General features: G+C 36.5%; 2 protein-coding genes and 1 long non-coding RNA gene across 3 annotated transcripts in view; all 3 read right to left on the reverse strand.

The window, feature by feature from the left end:
* LOC136204248 (uncharacterized) overlaps positions 1-11,846 on the reverse strand; it is a 32,817-nt gene extending 20,971 nt beyond the window's left edge. Inside the window, exons 1-2 of the long non-coding RNA XR_010675098.1 lie at positions 11,827-11,846; positions 4,322-4,372 (exon numbers count right to left, since the gene is read on the reverse strand). This is a non-coding gene — a long non-coding RNA (uncharacterized lncRNA). The remainder of the gene's footprint in view (positions 1-4,321; positions 4,373-11,826) is intronic.
* LOC136202653 (uncharacterized) lies at positions 415-1,721 on the reverse strand. The gene is made up of 2 exons (XM_065993410.1): positions 1,069-1,721; positions 415-996 (listed from the first exon to the last, which is right to left on the reverse strand). Exons 1-2 carry the CDS (start codon positions 1,582-1,584, stop codon positions 415-417), a joined length of 1,098 nt encoding a protein of 365 aa, XP_065849482.1. The 5' UTR covers positions 1,585-1,721.
* Positions 11,847-14,347: 2,501 nt separating the features above from the next.
* LOC136204247 (hydroxycinnamoyltransferase-like) lies at positions 14,348-16,007 on the reverse strand. The gene is made up of 2 exons (XM_065995468.1): positions 15,547-16,007; positions 14,348-15,468 (listed from the first exon to the last, which is right to left on the reverse strand). Exons 1-2 carry the CDS (start codon positions 15,949-15,951, stop codon positions 14,566-14,568), a joined length of 1,308 nt encoding a protein of 435 aa, XP_065851540.1. The 5' UTR covers positions 15,952-16,007; the 3' UTR covers positions 14,348-14,565.
* Between the last annotated feature and the right edge of the window lie 6,399 nt (positions 16,008-22,406).

The following is a 22,406-nucleotide window of genomic DNA, read 5'->3' on the forward strand; positions in this document are numbered from 1 at the left end:
ATACCGGGGAGGCATATCGCACCTTTCTATCAAGATCATGATCATCCCTTGACGGACAATACATATAAGGGTGAGGCATCACCGAGATCGCTTTCTGCACCTCAAGCACCTTAGCGGAATCCACAACATCCCGAAGCGACATCACACGAAAATGGGGCTAAACAAGCGCCTAACAATACAAACGAACGAAGCAAGGACACCCCATAAACGAAGAGCACAAACACAAACAAACTCCTATTTATAGCAACATTAGAAAAGACTTGACAAACACATCACAAAACCTCAAATCAAATCAACATTCAAAATGATGTTCAAATTTAGCTGCCAAAAGATCCCCAAAGATTCAAACCGTACAAAACATTATTACATCTTTGAATCAAAGAAACAAAAAGAGCTTGCTATCTCCATTTACAACTATTTCTTCTTAAAACAGCCACAAAACTCTACGGCTTTCGCCTGGGCAGCTTTATCATACACATTCGGAGAGAATATGACCTCCGGAGGAACCTCATACCCGGTAGAATGAGCAGCAGCAATAAGCATCATTCGATCCATTTTGATCAGCTTCTCCTCGCGCTGTCCCGCGAAGGCACGCAAATCGCTAGCCTCTTTCCGAGCCACCTCAAGTTCTTGCTTAAGTCTCTCATTCTCATCGGACAACGCAACTGCTCGCCTAGCTCTCTCATTGACCTTCTCCTTCACTCGGCGGGTCCATAAGATGGCCACCTTAAGCAAAACCTTGTAAGAACGGAGCTCCTCAGCATCATGTGCCAACCTCTTCGATAGCTCCACTCGGCCTCCTGTCTCCACTTTAAGCTGCTCGGTCAGCACTGCGATCTCGCCCTCACGGCGCTCCAACAACTCTCCGGCGGTGGCTAACTTCCCATTCGCCGCTTCTAGCTCCTTCACAGTATTCCGCAAACCTTGCTCCATATCCCGAAACAAATTCTCATCATTCACACACATGTCAAATACCGTGTTAGCATTTTGAATGGCCTGCATAAAGATACACAAATCAGGACACGATCATTAGAAACAAACCTGAACGAACATGTCAAGAGAACTTACCACACCGAGCACCGATAAAGTTTCCACACCGAGGTTCATTTTGGACACACCATCCATTCGGTGAACTTCTCTGGGCACCTTAGCAACACGAGCCATCGCCCGTGCAAGGTCCGACGTTGCCATGTCCGAGTGCACCGACAACCCCATCACGTATTCCCGAAACTTGGCAATCTTGGTATCCATTCTTTTCATCATCTCTGGGTGATCACCTACCCGATCCATCATCTCTACTGAGAGCTCAGCCCCATCGTCAGTACACGCTCGCTTAGAGCCGTCACTTGCCCCAACAGTATCATCGCCAACACATACTTTCTCGCCTTCAGTTCCAGTAGCTGACTTACCTTTATCTTTCTTACGCTTCCGGGTAAGCACTCCCTGAATCTGGTTCTCGACCTGTTCCGGTTCAGCAACTATCACCTCCGCAGCTTCCTTCGCCTCACTTTTTAGAATGGGCATACCTTGCGGTATGTTACCAGTCACATCAGTATCCTCGTGCGTAGCAAGCACCCCGCCCATGCTCTAAACCACTTGGTTCACATCCTCAAGCGAAGAGAAGGAGGCCAAGGAACCTGATGCACCGGCAAATGCTTCCTCCGCAGTCTCCAAGACAACACCAAACTCATTCGGGTCGAAATCCATACTCACGCGAGGATCACCGAGACCTACATAAGTAGCAACACAATCAATATATTTCAAGCAAACACACGCAACACATGCAAAATAAAACCCACAACCCGGACCCCTCACCTACGACCGCAACATTCACAGTTATCGCCTCCAACTCCGCTAACTCTCCGGCTGAAAAGTTGTACCCACGTTTCCACTTCTCGAAATCCGCCGGCGACCAGCCAGATAGCTGAGCCATTCGCCACCGGTTCCAAATGTAACACCCTGCGGTAAGAAAATGACCAACGAGCTCATCTATATCTTTCTTACGTTCTTTATCCGTTGGCATACCCTTTAAGTACTTTACGAGATGCTCCTCCGATGGCAACATAGGTTGCATTTTTAGCCACCGACTAGAATCCATGGGATCCCCATTCCATGACACTCGAAAAGGGAAATCGCCATCCAACTTTCGCACCAGAAAGTAGCGATGCCGATACTCGGGAACCTTATCCTTCAACCCGCTAAGAACCTTGAATTTTTGGTGCGAGAAGGTCACATGTTGTGATCGGGGTCCCTTATTCGGGCGAAAGAACTCGCGAAACACCAGCCCAGTAGCTCGATATCCAGCCGATCGACATAGCGAGTAGAACGCCACCATCATCCTCCACCCATTTGGATGGATCTGCCCAGGACACAAGTCGTACTCCTTCAGTACCTCCATAAAAAAGGGAGAAGAGGTAGCCGCATCCCTGACTCCAACTGCTCCTCGTACACAACCAGCTCGTTTGCTCCACCCGTATGATGAGCACGATCATCTTCTTCAAGCGCAACCAGCTCATACGGCTGCCCTAATCGGTACACTGCAGAGATGGCGGCCAAGTCCGCAGACACTATGATACTATATGCATCATCCACCGAAAAGGACTCCGGTCTCTTCGGGCGTTGCCTCCCCTCATAGCGTTTACCATCAACACTAGTCACACCCGACGACCGCGTCCACACTCTCTCACGCATCTCTTCGTAAATCAAGGCTAAGGGCCGATCTTCGGTAATCACGCCCTCCGGTACAACCACGGTCACTTCAAGAATGCCGGCGGCAACTCCTCCTAACGGCCGCTCAACACTGGGTGCCGCACGCACCACGGCGGTTTTCCTTTTCTTTCCAACAGCGACACCACTCTCCCCCTCCGTCCCTACTCGCCTTTTTCATTTCACAGATCGTGTTCGAGAGGCGTCATGAAGCGTAAAGTCACCCAGTGTCACTGACGGCAGTCGTTTTAAGGCTCCCCACGAAGAACCCTCTGACATACTCTCCCTCCCAAGATAAACAAACGAAATAACAACGAAAGAGAAAAGATGAAAAAGAGGCACGAATGACCTCAAACGACCGCCGCGAATAGACAAACCCAGTACTCAGCAAATTCCGACAAGCAACGGAACGCAGACCACAATGCCGGCAACAAAGCAGGGAATCCAAAGAAAGAAGTAGACTAAGAAGGCACACCGAGTGAGAATTTGTAAAAAGAAATAATACCTTCTCTCCGATATTTATATCTCAAACGGGGGCGGCGGAGCACGGTATCCAACGATACTTTACGGCGCGTGCAGGAGCATTCATGTACAAGCAATTAATTCTGCGTTAAAAACTAGAAGCGCATGCTGAAGTTGAAAGGGTCTTTTGTCTCGCTAAGTGAGCAGCATTTCCCAAGCTTACCCCCCGCTCACCAGGCGAACACAAGGCTCCCAGTTTCCCAACTAAACCTCACATGCAATACTCGGTATGCCTGACCGGGGGGGGGGGGGGGGGGGGACTACCTGATTCGGAATATCTCATTGGCCCATTACACCCATGGGCCTGGCGGGCTAAAGGGCAAGAGGCCTCAAAGGCCCAAGAGGATTGACTATAAATAAGGAAGAGGCAACCAAGGCAAAGGGATCGGGTAACATACTTTCTAACTCATTTTGAATAGATTATCAATACTGTCGAGCGACTAACTGTCTTGATTGTTGGAGTGTTTCCAGGGACCGCTCCCCGCACAGAGACGACCCTCGAGGAACACGAGCCCCCCCGAAGAGAGCTCGGATCACTGTTCCGCATATCCTAATTAAATAGTAATTTTGATTCTGAATATGTAATATTCTGTTTCCGATTTCCATTCCGATTCTGAAATTTAAACTAAACATCCTTGATAAAATCAAAGCATTTTCATTCTGAAATTTAGACTAAACACCCCCTAATTAAATCAAAGCAATTTTGAAATTCAAGTATGCCATTCTTCCACTTTAGTCAATATTTTTAATGTATTAATAAATATACTATTATAATTTAAATGTAGGACTCAGTCGACTCTCAAACAAATTATGGAAGGTATCCATGTGGTTGGCTTGGAGGCAAATAATTAATGAGAGAGTGTTATCATTGTTTGGGCTACGAGTTATATTGCCAATTCCTTCGAAACGAACTTTTGCTCGTCCCATGTGAATCGGTCTTCCCCACCCAAAATCTGCGTTGTACAGTGTAGCCATGTCCTGGTGGAATTAAAGGCTAACGTATAGCAGCGGAAATATAAAAATTTTAACCTTTTTCCATTAACCTAAGATCCGTTAATCGTTATTTCATATAAAGAGGGATAGAAGGAAATACCTTAATGAAGATCTATCTACCGTTGCAATCGAAGTGCCCACAACTCTTACTCTGAGTTCCCAACCACAAGACAAAACACAACCCAAATCAAGTTAGATATCAACCGTATGAAAGCAATCAAGAATAGATTGTCTCTAACAAATCAACACAAGATCAAGGAATAAAAGAAAGAGATGAAAATCAATTGAATCGGTAGGAAGCGGTGAATATCTCGTCCTCGGCTAGGGGGTCGAAAATTCTCTCTCCTGGAATGCTTGTGTATTTCGAAAATCACAATGAGGGGGGTATTTATATTCTCTTGTATCTAAACCCTAGTTAGATAGAATTAGGTTACTTAATAAGAATTTAATTCGGAATAGAATTCTTAATTATTATCTATTAATATATCTAAATATAAAGATAATAATAATAACCTTATTAGATAATAATAGGAGTAATTTTAATCTCATTAAAACTCCTAATTTAATTATCCTTTTATTAATTTAATTCATAATCCTAATCTAATTAGGATTGATAAAATCAAATTAATTATTTATGTATTTAATACATAAATTTCGCCCCCCCCCCCCCTTTAGTTACTGGGCACTATTGGGCTCAGTTGGGCTTCCATCAATTAATTAACATCTGTTCTCTTTTGGGCTCCAAGTCTTATGTGTGACCCATTAGGTTCTTATTGCTTCTAGCCGTATGTAACTATTAAATTAATTTTCACAGAATTATATTTAATCTTTACATAACGGAATGAGTACGCGAAATGTGATTAGCAAATCCGAAACATTCCCCCAGAGCTATAAGAAGACAGGTTGATTCTGTCGTTGACCTTTGTGTATTAGTTACGGTATAATTCGATCCTTTATCAGCTACATCCTTGAATTGAATCTTATGACTATGGATAATGTCAAGTCACATATAGCGAGACGTTCGTTTTACTTGTACAGACCGAGTCAACTCCAATTAGATAGGTTAAGTGAAATCTGTATTTCAAGTCTTAAGCTATCACCTTGCAAGGATTTAGAGTCGAGTCTTCCACAAGCGATCCATGAATGTATCTCCCATTTATCGGGAGTGATAAATGTTGAATCCAATGTATAATTATCCTGCAATTACTTCCTGTGATACCCAGCGTCTGCCGTTCACACCCTAGAGTCATCTCTGTTAAGGATCGTGTTACAACAGGATCAAAGTATCACATTCCGTAATCCAGAATGACCAATTAACATTCCTTTGAGTTTGAGGATTACTTATACCTATTAATACCAATGAGATGAACAGGTGACAATGATGAATCTATCCATCCTATTATCTCAATTCGGGTCCCCAATCCTAATGAACTCCTTTTCATTGGATCCACGTAACTGTCCAGATATCTGTATATATGAAGCTTGTGAGATCAGCTTTCTGTCGGGACAGAAGACATTGTTACATGCAAGTCTCAACAGTGATATGTCAATCCTAAACATATTACTTGACTTGGGGTGGTTTTAAGTTCATTAGTTTATTATAAAGTTTCGTCTCACTTCATGCTTGTATGAACACTTTATAATCACTTTATATAAAGAACACTTAATTTACATTGAGTTTATCCTAGAACAATTGTCTATAGGACACTAAATCCCAACATACTCCCACTTGGACTAAAGGCAATTGTTTCTACAACTTATCCCAGTAGAACTAAGATGACGATCATGTACTTTCTGGGTTAAGGGCTTTGTCAACGGATCTGCAACGTTGTCCTCTATAGGTACTCTTTCTATTCTCACATCTCCTCTTGCCACAATTTCTCTTATAATGTGGTATCGCTTCAAGTAATGCTTGGATGCATTATGAGACTGTGGTTCCTTTGCTTGCGCAATGGCTCCATTGTTATCACAGTACAGTGTAATGGGATTTACAATGTCAGGCACCACACCAAGTTCTGTAATGAACTTTCTAATCCAAACCGCTTCCTTTGCTGCTTCCGCAGCAGCGATATACTCTGACTTGGTCGTAGAGAAAGCTACGCTTCCCTACTTGGAACTCTTCCAACTGACTGCGCCCCTATTCAAGATAAACAGGTATCCTGATTAGGATTTAAAATCGTTCTCGTCTGTGAGATGACTGGCATCTGAAAATCCTTCTATTTTCAGATCCCCTTCTCCGTACACTAGAAACATATCCTTAGTTCTTCTCAAGTACTTAAGGATGTTCTTGACGGCATTCCAGTGCTCGTCTCCCGGATTACCTTGGTAACAACTCGTCAAACTTAACGCGAACGCTACGTCAGGTCTAGTGCATAGCATAGCATACATAATCGAACCGATTGCGCTGGCGTATGGGATTATAGCCATGCGCTTCTTATCATCTTCGGTTTTAGGACATTGATGATTGTTTAACTTTACTCCATGTACCATGGGTAAGTTACCTCGTTTCGATTCAAGCATGCTAAACCGGTTTAGCACCTTTCAACGTATGTAGCTTGTGAAAGACTAAGCAGTCTTCTTGATCTATCTCTGTAGATCTTTATACCAAGTATATAAGCTGCTTCACTAAGGTCTTTCATGGAGAAGTTACCTGATAACCATACTTTAACCGACTGTAGTAGAGCTATGTCATTTCCCATTAATAATATATCATCCACATATAATATCAGAAATGCTACAGAGCTCCCACTTGCTTTCTTGTAAATCTAAGCTTCTTCGCAATTTTGTTCGAAACCAAATTGTTTTATGGTTTCGTCAAAACGCTTGTTCCAGCTTTTAGATGCTTGCTTGAGTCCATAAATGGATCTCTGAAGTTTGCAAACTTTGTTTGCATCCTTTGATATGAAACCTTCAGGTTGCATCATGTATACATCCTCAAGCAGGTTTCCATTTAGGAAAGCTGTTTTCACATCCATTTGCCAAATCTCGTAATCGTAGTGAGCGGCAATAGCAAACATTATTCTGATTGATTTGGACATAGCCACAGGAGAGAAAGTTTCGTCATAATCAATTCCTTGCTTCTGACGATATCCTTTCGCTACTAACCTAGCTTTATAGGTGCTAACCTTTCCATCTATGTCAGTCTTCTTTTTGAAGATCCACATGCACCCAATGGGTTTTATCCCTTCGGGTGGATCAACCAAAGTCCACACTTGGTTGGTGTACATGGAATCCATCTCAGAATCCATGGCCTCGAGCCATGCTTTAGAATCTGGACTAGTAAGAGCCTCTTTGTAGTTTTCAGGTTCATCGTGTAACACGGGAACCTCGTCATCATCTCCCACTAGAAAACCATATCTAACTGGGAGTTCACGAACTCTTTGTGATCTACGAATAGGTGGCACTGGAGTCTCATCTAATGGGACTGTTTCGGGTACCTCAACCGCTTCTGTTGTTTCAGTCGGTGTTTCTTCTTCTTGAACTTCATCAAGTTCAATCATGCTTCCCTTTTCGGTTTCTTCGAGAAACTCTTTCTCCAAGAAGGTTGCGTGCTTGGATACTATTACTTTCTGATCATCTGGATGATAAAAGTAATACCCTACGGTTTCCCTGGGATACCCAATGAAGAAACATTTGTCAGATTTAGAATCTAGTTTTTCGGACGCAATGCATTTGACAAATGCTGAACAACCCCATACTCTCATGAATGAGAACACGGGTTTCCTACCAACGAACAATTCATATGGTGTGGAACTAGCAGATTTAGTTGGTACTCGATTTAGGGTGAAGAGGGCAGTTTCTAAGGCATAGCCCCAGAATGTCTTTGGAAGTAAGGCTATGCTCATCATGGATCGTACCATATCTAGTAAGGTACGGTTCCTCCTCTCGGATACACCATTGTGTTGTGGTGTATAGGGAGGTGTCCATTGTGAGCATATCCCACATTTAGTTAGATCATTCAGAAAATCATCTGAAAGATATTCGCCACCTCGATCGGATCGAAGTATCTTTATTTTCTTTCCTAATTGATTTTCTACTTCAATCTTGAAGCATTTGAATTTCTCAAAAGCTTCTGACTTGTGCTTCATCAAATAGATATAGCCATATCGGGTATGGTCGTCTATGAAGCTTATGAAGTATCTGAATCCTCCTCTTGCTTGGACTGACATAGGACCGCATACATCTGAATGAATAAGTCCTAGAGTGTCTGATACATGCTCACCTTTATTGCTAAAGGGTGCCTTTGTCATTTTACCTTTTAAACATGCTTCGCATGTTTCCAATGATTCAGGATCAATTGGATCTATAAGTCCATCTTGATGTAGCTTTAGCATGCGTCTTTTGTTTATATGGCCTAAACGACAATGCCACAAGTAAGTTGAATTATCTAGCTTATGTCTTTTGGTATCAATTGCGAAAACAGAAATTTTGTCATCTAGCACATAAATCCCATTTTGTGATATTCCTGAAAAATAGAAAATCGAATCTCTATAAAAATCGCAATGTTTGTCTTTTATTGAAATATGAAAACCGTCGTCAACAAGACGGCTAATAAAAATAATGTTACGAGACATTTGTGGAACATACAAACAGTTCCTTAATTCTATTACAAGCCCAGAGGGCAAATTCAAAACATAATCTCCAATTGCGATGGCGGCAACTCTTGCTCCATTTCCTACTCGCAAGTTTATGCTTCCTTTCTTCAATTCCTTAGTCCGATTTAGTTCCTGCATATTTGTACAAATATGAGATCCGCATCCGGTATCAAGTACCCAAGATTCAGACTGTGAAATTGTATTTATTTCAATATAAAACATACCAGATGTCGAAGCACCGCCTTTTCCCTTCTTGAGGGAGGCTAGGTACTCCTTGCAGTTCCTTCTCCAATGCCCGTCTTTACCACAGAAGTGGCACTCTCCTTTGGGCTTTTTCACTTCCTTTCCCTTAGCTCTAGTGGGCATGGCTCCCTTACCTTTCTTGGGATATTTAGGATTGGGAAAATTCCCTTTCCTCTTCTTTGATCCCTCTATGACAAGAGATGGAATAGCCTTGTCTTTCTTCATATTGGGCTCAACTGACTTGAGCATATTTGCAAGCTCTTCAAGAGAGGTTTGCAAGTCATTCATCTGATAGTTCATGATGAACTGTGAATAACTCTCTGGGAGGGATTAAAGAATTAAGTCTATGCTTAGTTCGTTATCCATCGCGAATCCAATACTAGAAAGTTTGGTAATATAGCCAATCATCTTGACACAATGTGTCATCACAGATGTGCCCTCTTGCATCCTGCAACGATATAGCAACTTGGATATCTCGTAGCGTTCGCACCTGGTCTGTTTCCCAAACAGTTCCTTTAGGTGCATGATGATGGAATAGGCATCCATTTCCTCATGTTGCCTTTGCAATTCCGGTGTCATCGATGCAAGTATGATGCATCCCGCATGATCGTCATCAGCTTTGTGCTTCCGGTAAGCATCAATTTCTTCGATGGGAGCATCATCCTCAGGGATATGGGGTATCGATGTATCAAGTACATACCCTATCTTATCGAACTTCAAAACGATTTTGAGGTTACGAAACCAGTCGGTGAAGTTTGAACCGTTCAATTTGTTATCGGTAAGAATGTTTTGCAGATTGGTTTTAGTCATGATTTTAAGATTGTTTAATTAAATCTGAGAGTGAGAAAGAGTAAACGTATGTTATTCATTTGGTTTAAAGTATATCAATCTAAAATTTATAGGCCTTTTAATTCATCTTAGATTGCTCCCACTATTTTGCCAAATTAATAGCCCTCCATATTAATTCGAAGAATTTCACAAATCCTTTAGTGAGCTAGGATCCTAACTCCTGAGATTTCGCCTTGAGTTTGCTCAATAAGCTAGTCTCATTTGTTAGGTAGATTTATGTAATCAATCACATCTTTAATGTGATTTCTAGGTTATTGGGTTACTAACCACATTAGTAACTAATATGCTATTCATATTAATCCCAACCATATTGCCCATTAGTTTATGACAACATGAGTTTGCTCATCCAATTATCATAATCTAATTTAAGTATTACCCCATATTCATGAAAAAAATGATTTTCGATAATTCAGGTGTTACCGTAAGACCCCGAGCTTGAGTTTGCTCAACAACCCAAAGGCCCCCAGTACTGCCGGCTGAATTATAATATTAGGGAGGGGCAACCGATTTTAATAACTTGCTTATTTACTTAACTTTTAATTAGTGGGGGAATTTTATTTTAAGTCTCATAATCTAACTTAGTCTTGATTTGCTTTAGCATACATCAGACACATACATTGGCGTTATGGACATATTATCTAAATTATTCCGTCGAGTCAGAGACGGAATAAAAGGCCAAACCTAGGGAAATACTAACTATTACATATTTCTCTTTAGGTCCTCCGTCTTCTCCATGGCGCCTTGAAATTACATATTAATTTCTATTCTACTAAAGAAAACTTCAATTAAATTGAAGGGAATCAAATGAGAGGAGAAATTACAATAGATAGTAGAAAGGCAGGACTCGCAAGCTCTATTTCAAAAATACCAAAAGTCTAAAAGAGGGTCCAAATATGTCCATAACTCCAAACATGCACAAACTCAATTAAATAAATTTAATTGGTTGATTACATAAGTATTTTATGTAATATTTAGGTTAATCACATTAACTTATCAAATTAACTTTCATCCAATTTTACTTCTAACAGTTTCGTATCTTCTATATTAACCTTTAGATTAATACAACTATACAAAACTTTAATTATGCATGTCCCAATTATTTTGATTTTAATTCATTTAATACTTTTGATTTACAAATAGGTAAAACAAACTTTTTAAATAAATTTTCATTCGATAATCAAAACAGGAAACTATTAATTTCTGAAACATATATATTTAAGTATATTTAAAACTAATTTTAAACGATTTAAAATTAAGTGGGTCTCGGGGCCGGATCCGAGGTTGGGCTGCTGCCGTTCGGTAGCAGCCCTAAGCGTCTGACCCGCCGCTGCCTTGCGGCAGCGACAGCCAGGCGCCGCGCGCGGTTGCTGCCGCGAGGCAGCAACTGCGCGACAGCAGCCGGGTTGCGCCGTGAGGCGCGACCCGAGCTGCTGTCATTTTTTTTAATATTTTAAATATAATTATATATATATATCAGTTTTAAAACAGTTTTAAAACGATTTTCAGAAAATAGAAAAAACTATTATAGATTTTCCGTTTTATCTTCAGAATAAATAAAACTCATTTTATCAATCTAACTATAAAACTAATAGATTTTGTTATAATGATTATCAACCAAAATTATTAGGAACATATGCATAATCTATTTTAATTAACAATTAATTAAAACTTATTTATCTTTAAAACTAATTAATGAAAACAATTTTGTTAATTAACCTAACTATAAATATTTATTCAATCTGATTGAAAAACTTTTAAATTTTCATATATGAAATAACGGATTTAACGCAGGCTCTGATACCACTGATGGAATTAAAGGCTAACGTATAGCAGCGGAAATATAAAAACTTTAACCTTTTTCCATTAACCTAAGATCCGTTAATCGTTATTTCATATAAAGAGGGATAGAAGGAAATACCTTAATGAAGATCTATCTACCGTTGCAATCGAAGTGCCCACAACTCTTACTCCGAGTTCCCAAGCACAAGACAAAACACAACCCAAATCAAGTTAGATATCAACCGTATGAAAGCAATCAAGAATAGATTGCCTCTAACAAATCAACACAAGATCAAGGAATAAAAGAAAGAGATGAAAATCAATTGAATCGGTAGGAAGCGGTGAATATCTCGTCCTCGGCTAGGGGGTCGAAAATTCTCTCTCGTGGAATGCTTGTGTATTTCGAAAATCACAATGAGGGGGGGTATTTATATTCTCTTGTATCTATACCATAGTTAGATAGAATTAGGTTACTTAATAAGAATTTAATTCGGAATAGAATTCTTAATTATTATCTATTAATATATCTAAATATAAAGATAATAATAATAACCTTATTGGATAATAATAGGAGTAATTTTAATCTCATTAAAACTCCTAATTTAATTATCCTTTTATTAATTTAATTTATAATCCTAATTTAATTAGGATTGATAAAATCAAATTAATTATTTATGTATTTAATACATAAATTTCGCCCCCCCCCTTTAGTTACTGGGCCTTATTGGGCTCAGTTGGGCTTCCATCAATTAATTAACATCTGTTCTCTTTTGGGCTCCAAGTCTTATGTGTGACCCATTAGGTTCTTATTGCTTCTAGCCGTATGTAACTATTAAATTAATTTTCACAGAATTATATTTAATCTTTACATAATAGAATGAGTACGCGAAATGTGATTAGCAAATCCGAAACATTCCCCCAGAGCTATAAGAAGACAGGTTGATTCTGTCGTTGACCTTTGTGTATTAGTTACGGTATAATTCGATCCTTTATCAGCTACATCCTTGAACTGAATCTTATGACTATGGATAATGTCAAGTCACATATAGCGAGACGTTCGTTTTACTTGTACAGGCCGAGTCAACTCCAATTAGATAGGTTAAGTGAAATCTGTATTTCAAGTCTTAAGCTATCACCTTGCAAGGATTTAGAGTCGAGTCTTCCACAAGCGATCCATGAATGTATCTCCCATTTATCGGGAGTGATAAATGTTGAATCCAATGTATAATTATCCTGCAATTACTTCCTGTGATACCCAGCATCTGCCGTTCACACCCCAGAGTCATCTCTGTTAAGGATCGTGTTACAATAGGATCAAAGTATCACATTCCATAATCCAGAACCAATTAACATTCCTTTGAGTCTGAGGATTACTTATACCTATTAATACCAATGAGATGAACAGGTGACAATGATGAATCTATCCATCCTATTATCTCAATTCGGGTCCCCAATCCTAATGAACTCCTTTTCATTGGATCCACGTAACTGTCCAGATATCTGTATATATGAAGCTTGTGAGATCAGCTTTCTGTCGGGACAGAAGACATTGTTACATGCAAGTCTCAACAGTGATATGTCAATCCTAAACATATTACTTGACTTGGGGTGGTTTTAAGTTCATTAGTTTATTATAAAGTTTCGTCTCACTTCATGCTTGTATGAACACTTTATAATCACTTTAAACAAACTTATGGATTTCCTTTTATTAGACTTTATTTAGTTTTTAAAAGGGATTGTCTTTATACAGTTATGAAACCATATCTCATTAAAACAAATGATATAAAGAACACTTCATTTATATTGAGTTTATCCTAGAACAATTGTCTATAGGACACTAAACCCCAACATGTCCAACTCACCATGTCTAAATTCGGACATCCAAATATATGGCCCTCTCTCCTCACAGCCGTCATGTCAGATTGCTTTTTAAACTAACCAAGAGTAGATTTTAAATACCCATTGTCCATTTTCTGTTAGGATTTATGGATTTTTTCCACTAATTGTTCTAACAAACTTGAGTCAATCTCACCAGCTGAGCTTATTTATAACTGCAGTGGTGAATTGTACATTACCAAAGTATCCCGATGGCAGTGGAGGATCAAATCTAAACCGCCCATTTTTTGGAAAATAAAGTTTTGTTGCTTGATCATTACACAACTCAGGTGCTTTGCAAACACAATACCAAATGTGTGCAATTAAGACTTCAAATGCGCTATAATTAATTCCACTCTTGATCTTGGATTTTAGAGTGGCGAGTTGATTAGGTGTGATCTTGAACGTTTTATCGGTTGTGGGTTTGGAATCGTGAGTTTGACTGGAGGCGTTAATCATTGTTGGAGGAGGATCATACTTGATATGATGATAAGTATGGGTAGGTGGCACCCAAGCATCAAGTATAATTCTATCAATGAAAGGTGGATTGACAATCGGTATGCCACGAGCAATATCAGACCATGAATTGATGAAATGGAAGGAAGATATACCATCTACAACTATGTGATGCAAATACACTCCAATACAAACACTTCTGCATTTAAAACGCGTCAACTATAACATCAACAACAACAAAAAAAAATATTAAATTTCTTAAAAATAAGGGTAAAAATTCTACTGTAAGAATTGTAATTGGATTTCGATCCATATTAAACCAAACAAAAGAAATAAATAGTAATTTTGATTCTGAATATGTAATATTCTGTTTCTGATTTCCATTTCGATTCTGAAATTTAAACTAAACATCCTTGATAAAATCAAAGCATTTTCATTCTGAAATTTAGACTAAACACCCCCCAATTAAATCAAAGCAATTTTGAAATTCAAGTATGCCATTCTTCCCCTTTATTCAATGTTTTTAATGTATTAATAAAATATACTATTATAATTTAGATGCAGGACTCAGTCGACTCTCAAACAAATTATGGAAGGTATCCATGTGGTTGGCTTGGAGGCAAATAATTAATGAGAGAGTGTTATCATTGTTTGGGCTACGAGTTATATAGCCAATTCCTTCAAAACGAACTTTTGCTCGTCCCATGTGAATGGGTCTTCCCCACCCAAAATCTGCGTTGTATATTGGTAGCCCTGTCCAACTCACCATGTCTAGATTCGGACATCCAAATGCATGGCGCCCTCTCCTCACAACTGTCAGATCAGGCTGCTTTTTAAAATAACCAAGAGCAGATCTTAAATACCCATCGTCCATTTTCTGTAAGGATTTATGGATTTTTTCCACTAATTGCTCCAATGAACTTGAGTCAATCTCACCAGCTGAGCTTATAACTGCAGTGGTGAATTGTACATTACCAAAGTATCCCGATGGCAATGGAGGATCAAATCTAAACCGCCCATTTGTTGGAAAATAAAGCTTCGTTTCTTGATCACTACACAACTCACGTGCTTTGCACACACAATACCAAATATGTGCAGTTAAGACTTCGAATGCGCTATAATTAATTCCACTCTTGATCTTGGATTTTAGAGTGGCAAGTTGATTAGGTGTGATCTTGAACGTCTTAACCGATGTAGGTTTGGGATCGCGAGTTTGACTGGAGGCGTTAATCATTGTTGGAGGAGGATCATACTCAATATGATGATAAGTATGGGTAGGTGGTACCCAACCATCAAGTATAGTTCTATCAATGAAAGGTGGATTGACAATTGGTATGCCACGAGCAACATCAGACCATGAATTAATGAAATGGAACGAAGATATACCATCTACAACTATATGATGCAAATACACTCCAATACAAACACTTCCGCATTTAAAACGCGTCAACTGTAACAACAACAACAAAAAAAATTCTTAAAAATAAGGGTAAAATTATACTGTAAGAATTGTAATTTTGAGTGGTACCTGTGCAGCAAATAAAGGATAGTCATCAGAAGAATCAAAAGTTGGAAGAAGATGGAGCATATCAGAACAAGGAGTGAAATCTCCAAAATGATGAAGAAAAGAAGATGTTTCAGCTTCAACGAACAAAGCTCCATTTCCATTACAGTTGATCTGAATTCTGCCATTTTCATCTTTGCCTAATCTACCAGCAAGAGGGTAAAAATGAACAAGAACTTCACTTAAAGCATCTTTTAGCACTTTGGCTTCAAAGAAGTTTGAGGTGCTGTTTGGCTGCTGTTTGTAGAAGTAAACCAAAGGAACATGAAGTCTTGGTGCTACTAGATCTAAGTCTGAAAGCCATAAATTTATTTGAGGTGTTTCTTTTGCAGGCCTTACCATGCTTCTCTCTTTAATATTCATTTCCATGATATCTCAGTATCAGAAAAGAAAATGATTGAAGTTTTGGAAACCAATAGAGATATATTATATAGAGTAAGGAAGATAAATTATTATATATTATATAGAAGCAAATAATTCAGCTTTACAGATGAATTTTTTATAGAATCAAATAATTCACTTTTTTTTTTTTTTTTTTTTTTGCTTAATGCTTTTTCCAGTCCCTTTAACTTGTACAAATTGGTCATTTTACCCTCCAACTCATCGAATGTCCTATTTACTCCCTTAACTCTATAAAAATGGTATTTCTCACTCCCTTAACTTGTCCAAATTTGTCATTTTACCCCTTCTTAACTCATCGAATATCCTATTTACCCCCCTAACTCCATAAAAGTGGTATTTCTCACCACTTATGATCATATTTACCCTCTTAACTCCATAAAAATAGTATTTCTTATCCTTTTATAGTAGTAAAAAAAGTTAAAAAGAGAAAGAACGAATAAAAAATACAAATAACAAGAACATTAATATAAACAAGTTAAATACATTATATGTAGGGATAATGTATCAAAATAAGCTTATGATTTTTGGGGAAGTATCAATTTAGGTTTCACTTACAAAATATAGCATAAATATAGGTTTAACGTTTAAAAAAAGTTATCAATTTAGGCTTCGATAACGAATTGTAAGGGGGTGAAAATACCACTTTTATGGAGTTAAGAGGGTAAATAGAACATTCTATGAGTTGGGGGATAAATGGACAAGTTGAGGGGGTGAGAAATACCATTTTATGGAGTTAAAGGGGTAAATAGGACATTCGATGAGTTGAGGGGGTAAAAAGACCAATTTGAACAAGTTAAGGGGGCTGTGAAAGCATTAGGTTTTTTTTTTGTTTTTTTTGACAAAATCAAATAATTCACCTTTAAAAAAGCAAATTTAAACTATGGGTACTATCAAAACCTAAGACAAAGTGATTTTCTTCCTTTCACATAATTAAAAAAGTTATTTAGTTTTTTTTTTATAATCTCCTTAACATACCAATATAAAAATATTAATACGATGAATATTGATTAATTTATAAATGTAAATTTTATATTTTTGTCAATATTATCAGGCTCCGACCAGATCGGCCGGTTCGACCGGTTGAATCGGGAACCGGCCAGACATCCGGTCTTTACCCCTCCGATTTGTTAAACCCTCAACAAACTAAAGAGATCCGGATTTGAACCGGAACCCGGCGGTTCGGCCGAGAACCGGTATGACTCCGGATCGGTAAAAAGTAAACTTTAAATCAGCGCATGGATGACGTTGACACTGAACAAGGCTATAAAGCACCTCTCCTTGTTTCTTCTTTTGTATATAAACAATGTGGATTCGATTATATAAAATCAACTTAACATCCTCCTCCTCCGCCTTTTCTATACCTTTCCACCATTCATTGCTTTATTTTATTTTTTTAGTATTATATTTTTTTGGCTACTTAAATCTCGTAGGTTTTTTTATTATTAAATCTTTTTTTTTGAAAAGTTTATTACTAAATCTTTTAAATTTTCTACATATAAATAATGTTAGTTTATTAAATTCCATTGATAGCAAATATATAAGATACCAAGGGATCTCATTGCGTGCGAGAGAGTCTTTTTCCTAATAATTGACTAAAGGTTTGTAAAAATGTTTTGACTTATAAACTAGTTAGAATTCTTATTTCTTTTTTACGTGGGATTCAAGTGGTTCACTTTAAGCACAAATTTCTCATTCATCACTTTTGCGTTTTGAGTTTATAATTTACCGTTAAAAAGATCGCATATCATAGAATGCGTTTACATATTTCAAATTATTCTAAATTTTATTTATCCATTATATATTTAAGTTTCAAATTGACAAAAAAAAAAAACAAATCAAAAGTTGTTTATAATTTATTTTGGATATATATAATTTATAAAAATAATTTTAAATTAATTATATATATTTAATATATATAAATATTATTTATTTATTACGTCATCCGGTTCGACCAATCCGAGTCATCCGATCTGATTAAGTGACTCGTGACCCAATCATCAATTTGGTTTGATATCCAATCCGGTTCTGACAACATTGATTTTTGTATTTTTTTGTTAACTTTATCTGAATTTAATAATAATTATATATAGAAAATGATAAGAGATTGAATAGTGAGAGATGGGGACAACCCAAAAAGATAAGAGTTTCAAGCTTGAACTTTAAAGAGATAAACCCCAATTTAAAATAAACTCTAGCATTCATTGGAATAATTTGTGTTTTGATGGAATAAAGTTGAAACTTGGGCTTAATGCATATATACACATTTAAAGATGATGGTAAGTTTTATTTAATGGCACCTTCCGCTTTTAAAATAACCTATCACATATTTATAATTGGCTTTAAAATCTATCGCACATTTATAATTGGTTTTAAAAACCTATCACACCTATAGTTGGCTTATTCAAAATTCCTACACATAAAATTATTGATCTTTTATCTTTAACGAATGAGGTGGCATACCGAACGAACTCATACGCTTTTTTTTCTATAACACGCATACCACCTCGTTCGTTAAAGACGAAAGATCAACGATTTTGTGTGTAGAAGGTCCGAATGAGTGAAATATAGATGTGTAATAGATTTTTAAAGCCAATTATAGATGTGTAATAGAGTTTTAAAGTCAACTATAGACGTGGGATAAGTTATTTTGAAAGTTGTGATAACTTTTGTGAGCTATTCATATTAAAATATAAAATATTAATTAATAAAATATAATAATAATAATAAAGAAATAAAAAAATATTAGATTGTGATATGTATTTGACAATAAATGCATATCAGATCAAATCAAATAATAATAAAAAATGAATACCGATCCAAATCAAATCAAATCAAATCAAATCAAAAAGTTATTTATTTAAAGAAATATTAATGTCAGGCCATACAAATTCAATGTGAAACAAAGACTTTCATTTATTAGTTGCTAGTTTGTAAATCAAGCAATATTTTCTTTTGAAACAATAAACTAGCAATATTTTAAACAGTTATTTTATGCGTATTCTAATTGATTTGATTTGTGTACTATATACACTTGGTTTGAGTTTGTAATATTCAGTTAATTATTTCATCAAAGGAATATAATTTTATTAAACAATACTCTTATGATAAATTAACTGTGAACTTCTACGATGGATTGGGTGCAATGTACTCAATCAATGAAAAAAAAATCATGCTATCTCAATGGGAGAGATGATTAATGTAAGGAAAGAAATTACACAATTGTCACGTTTCTATTGGCAAAACTCAATAGACCAAGACCATAGTATATATAATTTCTCGAATTAATTGCTTCTATTTAATTATCGCAATATTTCCAAGAAATGGTATAAGAGTCTAATCGGTTAAGCAGCTGAACCAAACTTTTTTCTTTTTTTTTTCTTCAAATCATCAAATCTAGTAAAAATATTATTTCTTTTTAGGGTAAATAATTTATTAGTCTCTTACTTTTTACCTAACGCATTGTTTAGTCCTCCTATTTTGAAAAACACATTATAAGGTCTCTAACTTTTGCTAATATTAACCATTTGATTCTTTTGTCTAGTTTTTTTAGACTTGTAATCGTTATATTTTAGCATAAACAGATAGATATAAAATAACAGAGTAGCATGATCAACTTGTATTGTACTGTAGTTGTCCTAAGAGTTAAGATATTTTCGGTTAAAATTCTAAAAAAATAGATAAAAGGACCACAAGGTTAATATTAGCAAAAAATAGGGACCTTAAAATGTGTTTTTCAAAATAGAGGGACTAAACTGTATGTTAGGTAAAAACTAGGAGACTAATAAATTATTTACCCTTCTTTCTATGACAGATACTAACTCAACATTTGTCTCAATTTTCAACGGTAAAAATTATGATTTTTGGAGTATCAAATTCAGAATGATATTGCGTGCTTCAACTCACGTGCTTTGCAAACACAATACTAAATGTGTGTAGTTAAGACTTTGAATTCGCTATAATTAATTCCATTATTGATTTTAGATTTTAGAGTGATGAGTTGATCGAGTGTGATCTTAAACATTTTAATGGATGTGGGTTTGGAATCGTGAGTTTAACTGGAGGCATTCATCCAGAGCCGTCTCCAGCATTTTGGAGGCCCTAGGCGTATTATGTACTTTTTTTCATATCTAAATATAATACTATTTTAAAAATAATAAATAGTAAATAGTAAAACCAATATATTATTAACTACAATTCAAGTCATATAATAATAACATAAAGCTAAAAAATTATTATTATTCTTACTTTTGTATATGTAAAATCGAGTTTTCTTTTATATATTTAAAATCAAACAGACGATAAAGTATTAATTTCTAGAAATTAATCTTGGACGACTGAACTCGAATCTAATCGCAAGATTTTATGGAAAGAAAGAGAAGAATTTATCTTCGAGATTAAAAATTGGTTGAGTCGCATATTTATTATGAATTACATGCTTAAATCACTATTTGGACATCGATTGATCCAAGGAATCTTGTCATTTGGCGCTTGATCTATCCAAAATTTTATTATTTGGCCACTGAACTATCCCAATTGGTGAAATTTCAATCCAATTTGGATGGAAACTTAATAGAATTATTGACATACGATGATATTTTGATAATTAGACTTGATAAATTTTAGTTTAGAGATTGTTTTCTTATTTTAATCTCATTAATTAGTTGGGTAAATCAACTTTAAAACGTACGACATGTCAAGCTCATATGTCAAAATATCGCTACATATTATAAAAAAAACAATTTTATCAAGACTTCATCATAATTAAATAGAATTTCATCAATTTGAATAGTTTATGGTCCAAATGTGACCAAATAATAAATTAGTGGTCAAATATTAAAATTTTAAATAAATAAGAGTCTAAATAACATTATATACCAAATTACAAATTGTAATTCATAAGTGAATTTCATCTTGTAATTTATAAAAAAATAAAAAAATTAAAAATAATTATAATAACAAAGTAATAATTTATACATTTATGTTGTCAAAGAAAAAAAGAAAAAATAAGAGAAAATGTGAACAAAAAAATGCTAATCCAAGGAATTGAACTATCACCCTTCTAAATATCTCCACTGTATCTTTATCATTCAAGTTAGCACTATTTCTTGTTATATATTTAATTCTATATACCTTTTAACCATAACTTTTTTAATAATTATCAAATTTTAAAAAATTTCCGATCGGAGGCCTAGGCCGCCGCCTAGGTGGCTTCCCCCTGGAGCCGGCCCTGCATTCATCATTGTTGAAGGAGGATCATATTCGATACGGGTAGATGGAACCCAAACATCAAGTAAACAGAGAAATTATACTATACGCCAGGCACACCACATCATAAGCTGACATGGTGTGCCATGGCCAATAAAAACAAGACATCTGCTTAAAAGAAATTTAACTATTGTATGAGAAATTTTATTGTACCCCCGGCATACACCTAGTAAAAATGAGGTGGTATGCCAAAACCAATAGAAATAGGACATTTCATTATAAATTGTTTAAGTCATATTAAAATAATTAAAATGTCAAAATTGTCTAACTCTGCCCCTCCACTTTCCCCCTTCTTCCGGATTTCTTTCAAGAGTCATATCGTCTTCTCCGATTACTTCTGCTTGACGGTTGCTTTCTTTTATCCATTTTTCTCAGCATCCATACAGAGATACCTTTCTTGATTTAATTTTACAGGAGTTGTTATAGAGTTAAGATTATGGAACCTACTGCAAGCAAACCGAGCAAACGAGTTTGCTTGATCTTCGTATATTGTTCCCCTCACCGGCGAGTTCTGTAATATCGACTTCTGCTATTTCTCTTTATCGGAGAATTTTAATCAGGTTATTAATGTTGCGGGGTTGCGCTTGAACTGTTAGAAGTATTAGATCTATGTCCTCTCTCTTTACCGGAGAATTTTAATAATATCATCTCCTTGCTCTTGAAACCGCCGCCAACAACCTTCTTCAGTACCTGAGTTTCACTCCTCTAAAACTACAGATCTGATATGCCGTCTTTCCTTTTCCTACTGTCTGTTCTCTTTCCTACCACTCCTTCCCCTTAAAACCACCGCCGGAAACAATTGAATTGGAAAAAAGAAAACCTAGGACATAATATTAATGGCTAACTCAGGTAAAAAAGAAAATTTTCCGTTGAGATCAAGTCGCCGCTCTTCCTATCCATCTGGATTCTGGCAGAACCTCTGGTACAGAGAATTACTATGGACAAATTATCAATCTCAATTAAATTACAATGGTATTCATTATGAATTTCTTGAAATTAAAACTAAAAAAAATCAGATCCAAAGCTTTCATCTTTTTGTGTTTATGGAAGATGGTTGTTCAATTTTCACCCTCCCTCTATGAATGGAAGAGATAATAATAAAAAAGAACGGACGGACGCTCCCAGAAAGATTGCCGGCAATAATCTTTAGAGCAAGA

Source organism: Euphorbia lathyris, chromosome 8 (genome assembly GCF_963576675.1).
Source record: "Euphorbia lathyris chromosome 8, ddEupLath1.1, whole genome shotgun sequence".
Classification (NCBI taxonomy): domain Eukaryota; kingdom Viridiplantae; phylum Streptophyta; class Magnoliopsida; order Malpighiales; family Euphorbiaceae; genus Euphorbia; species Euphorbia lathyris.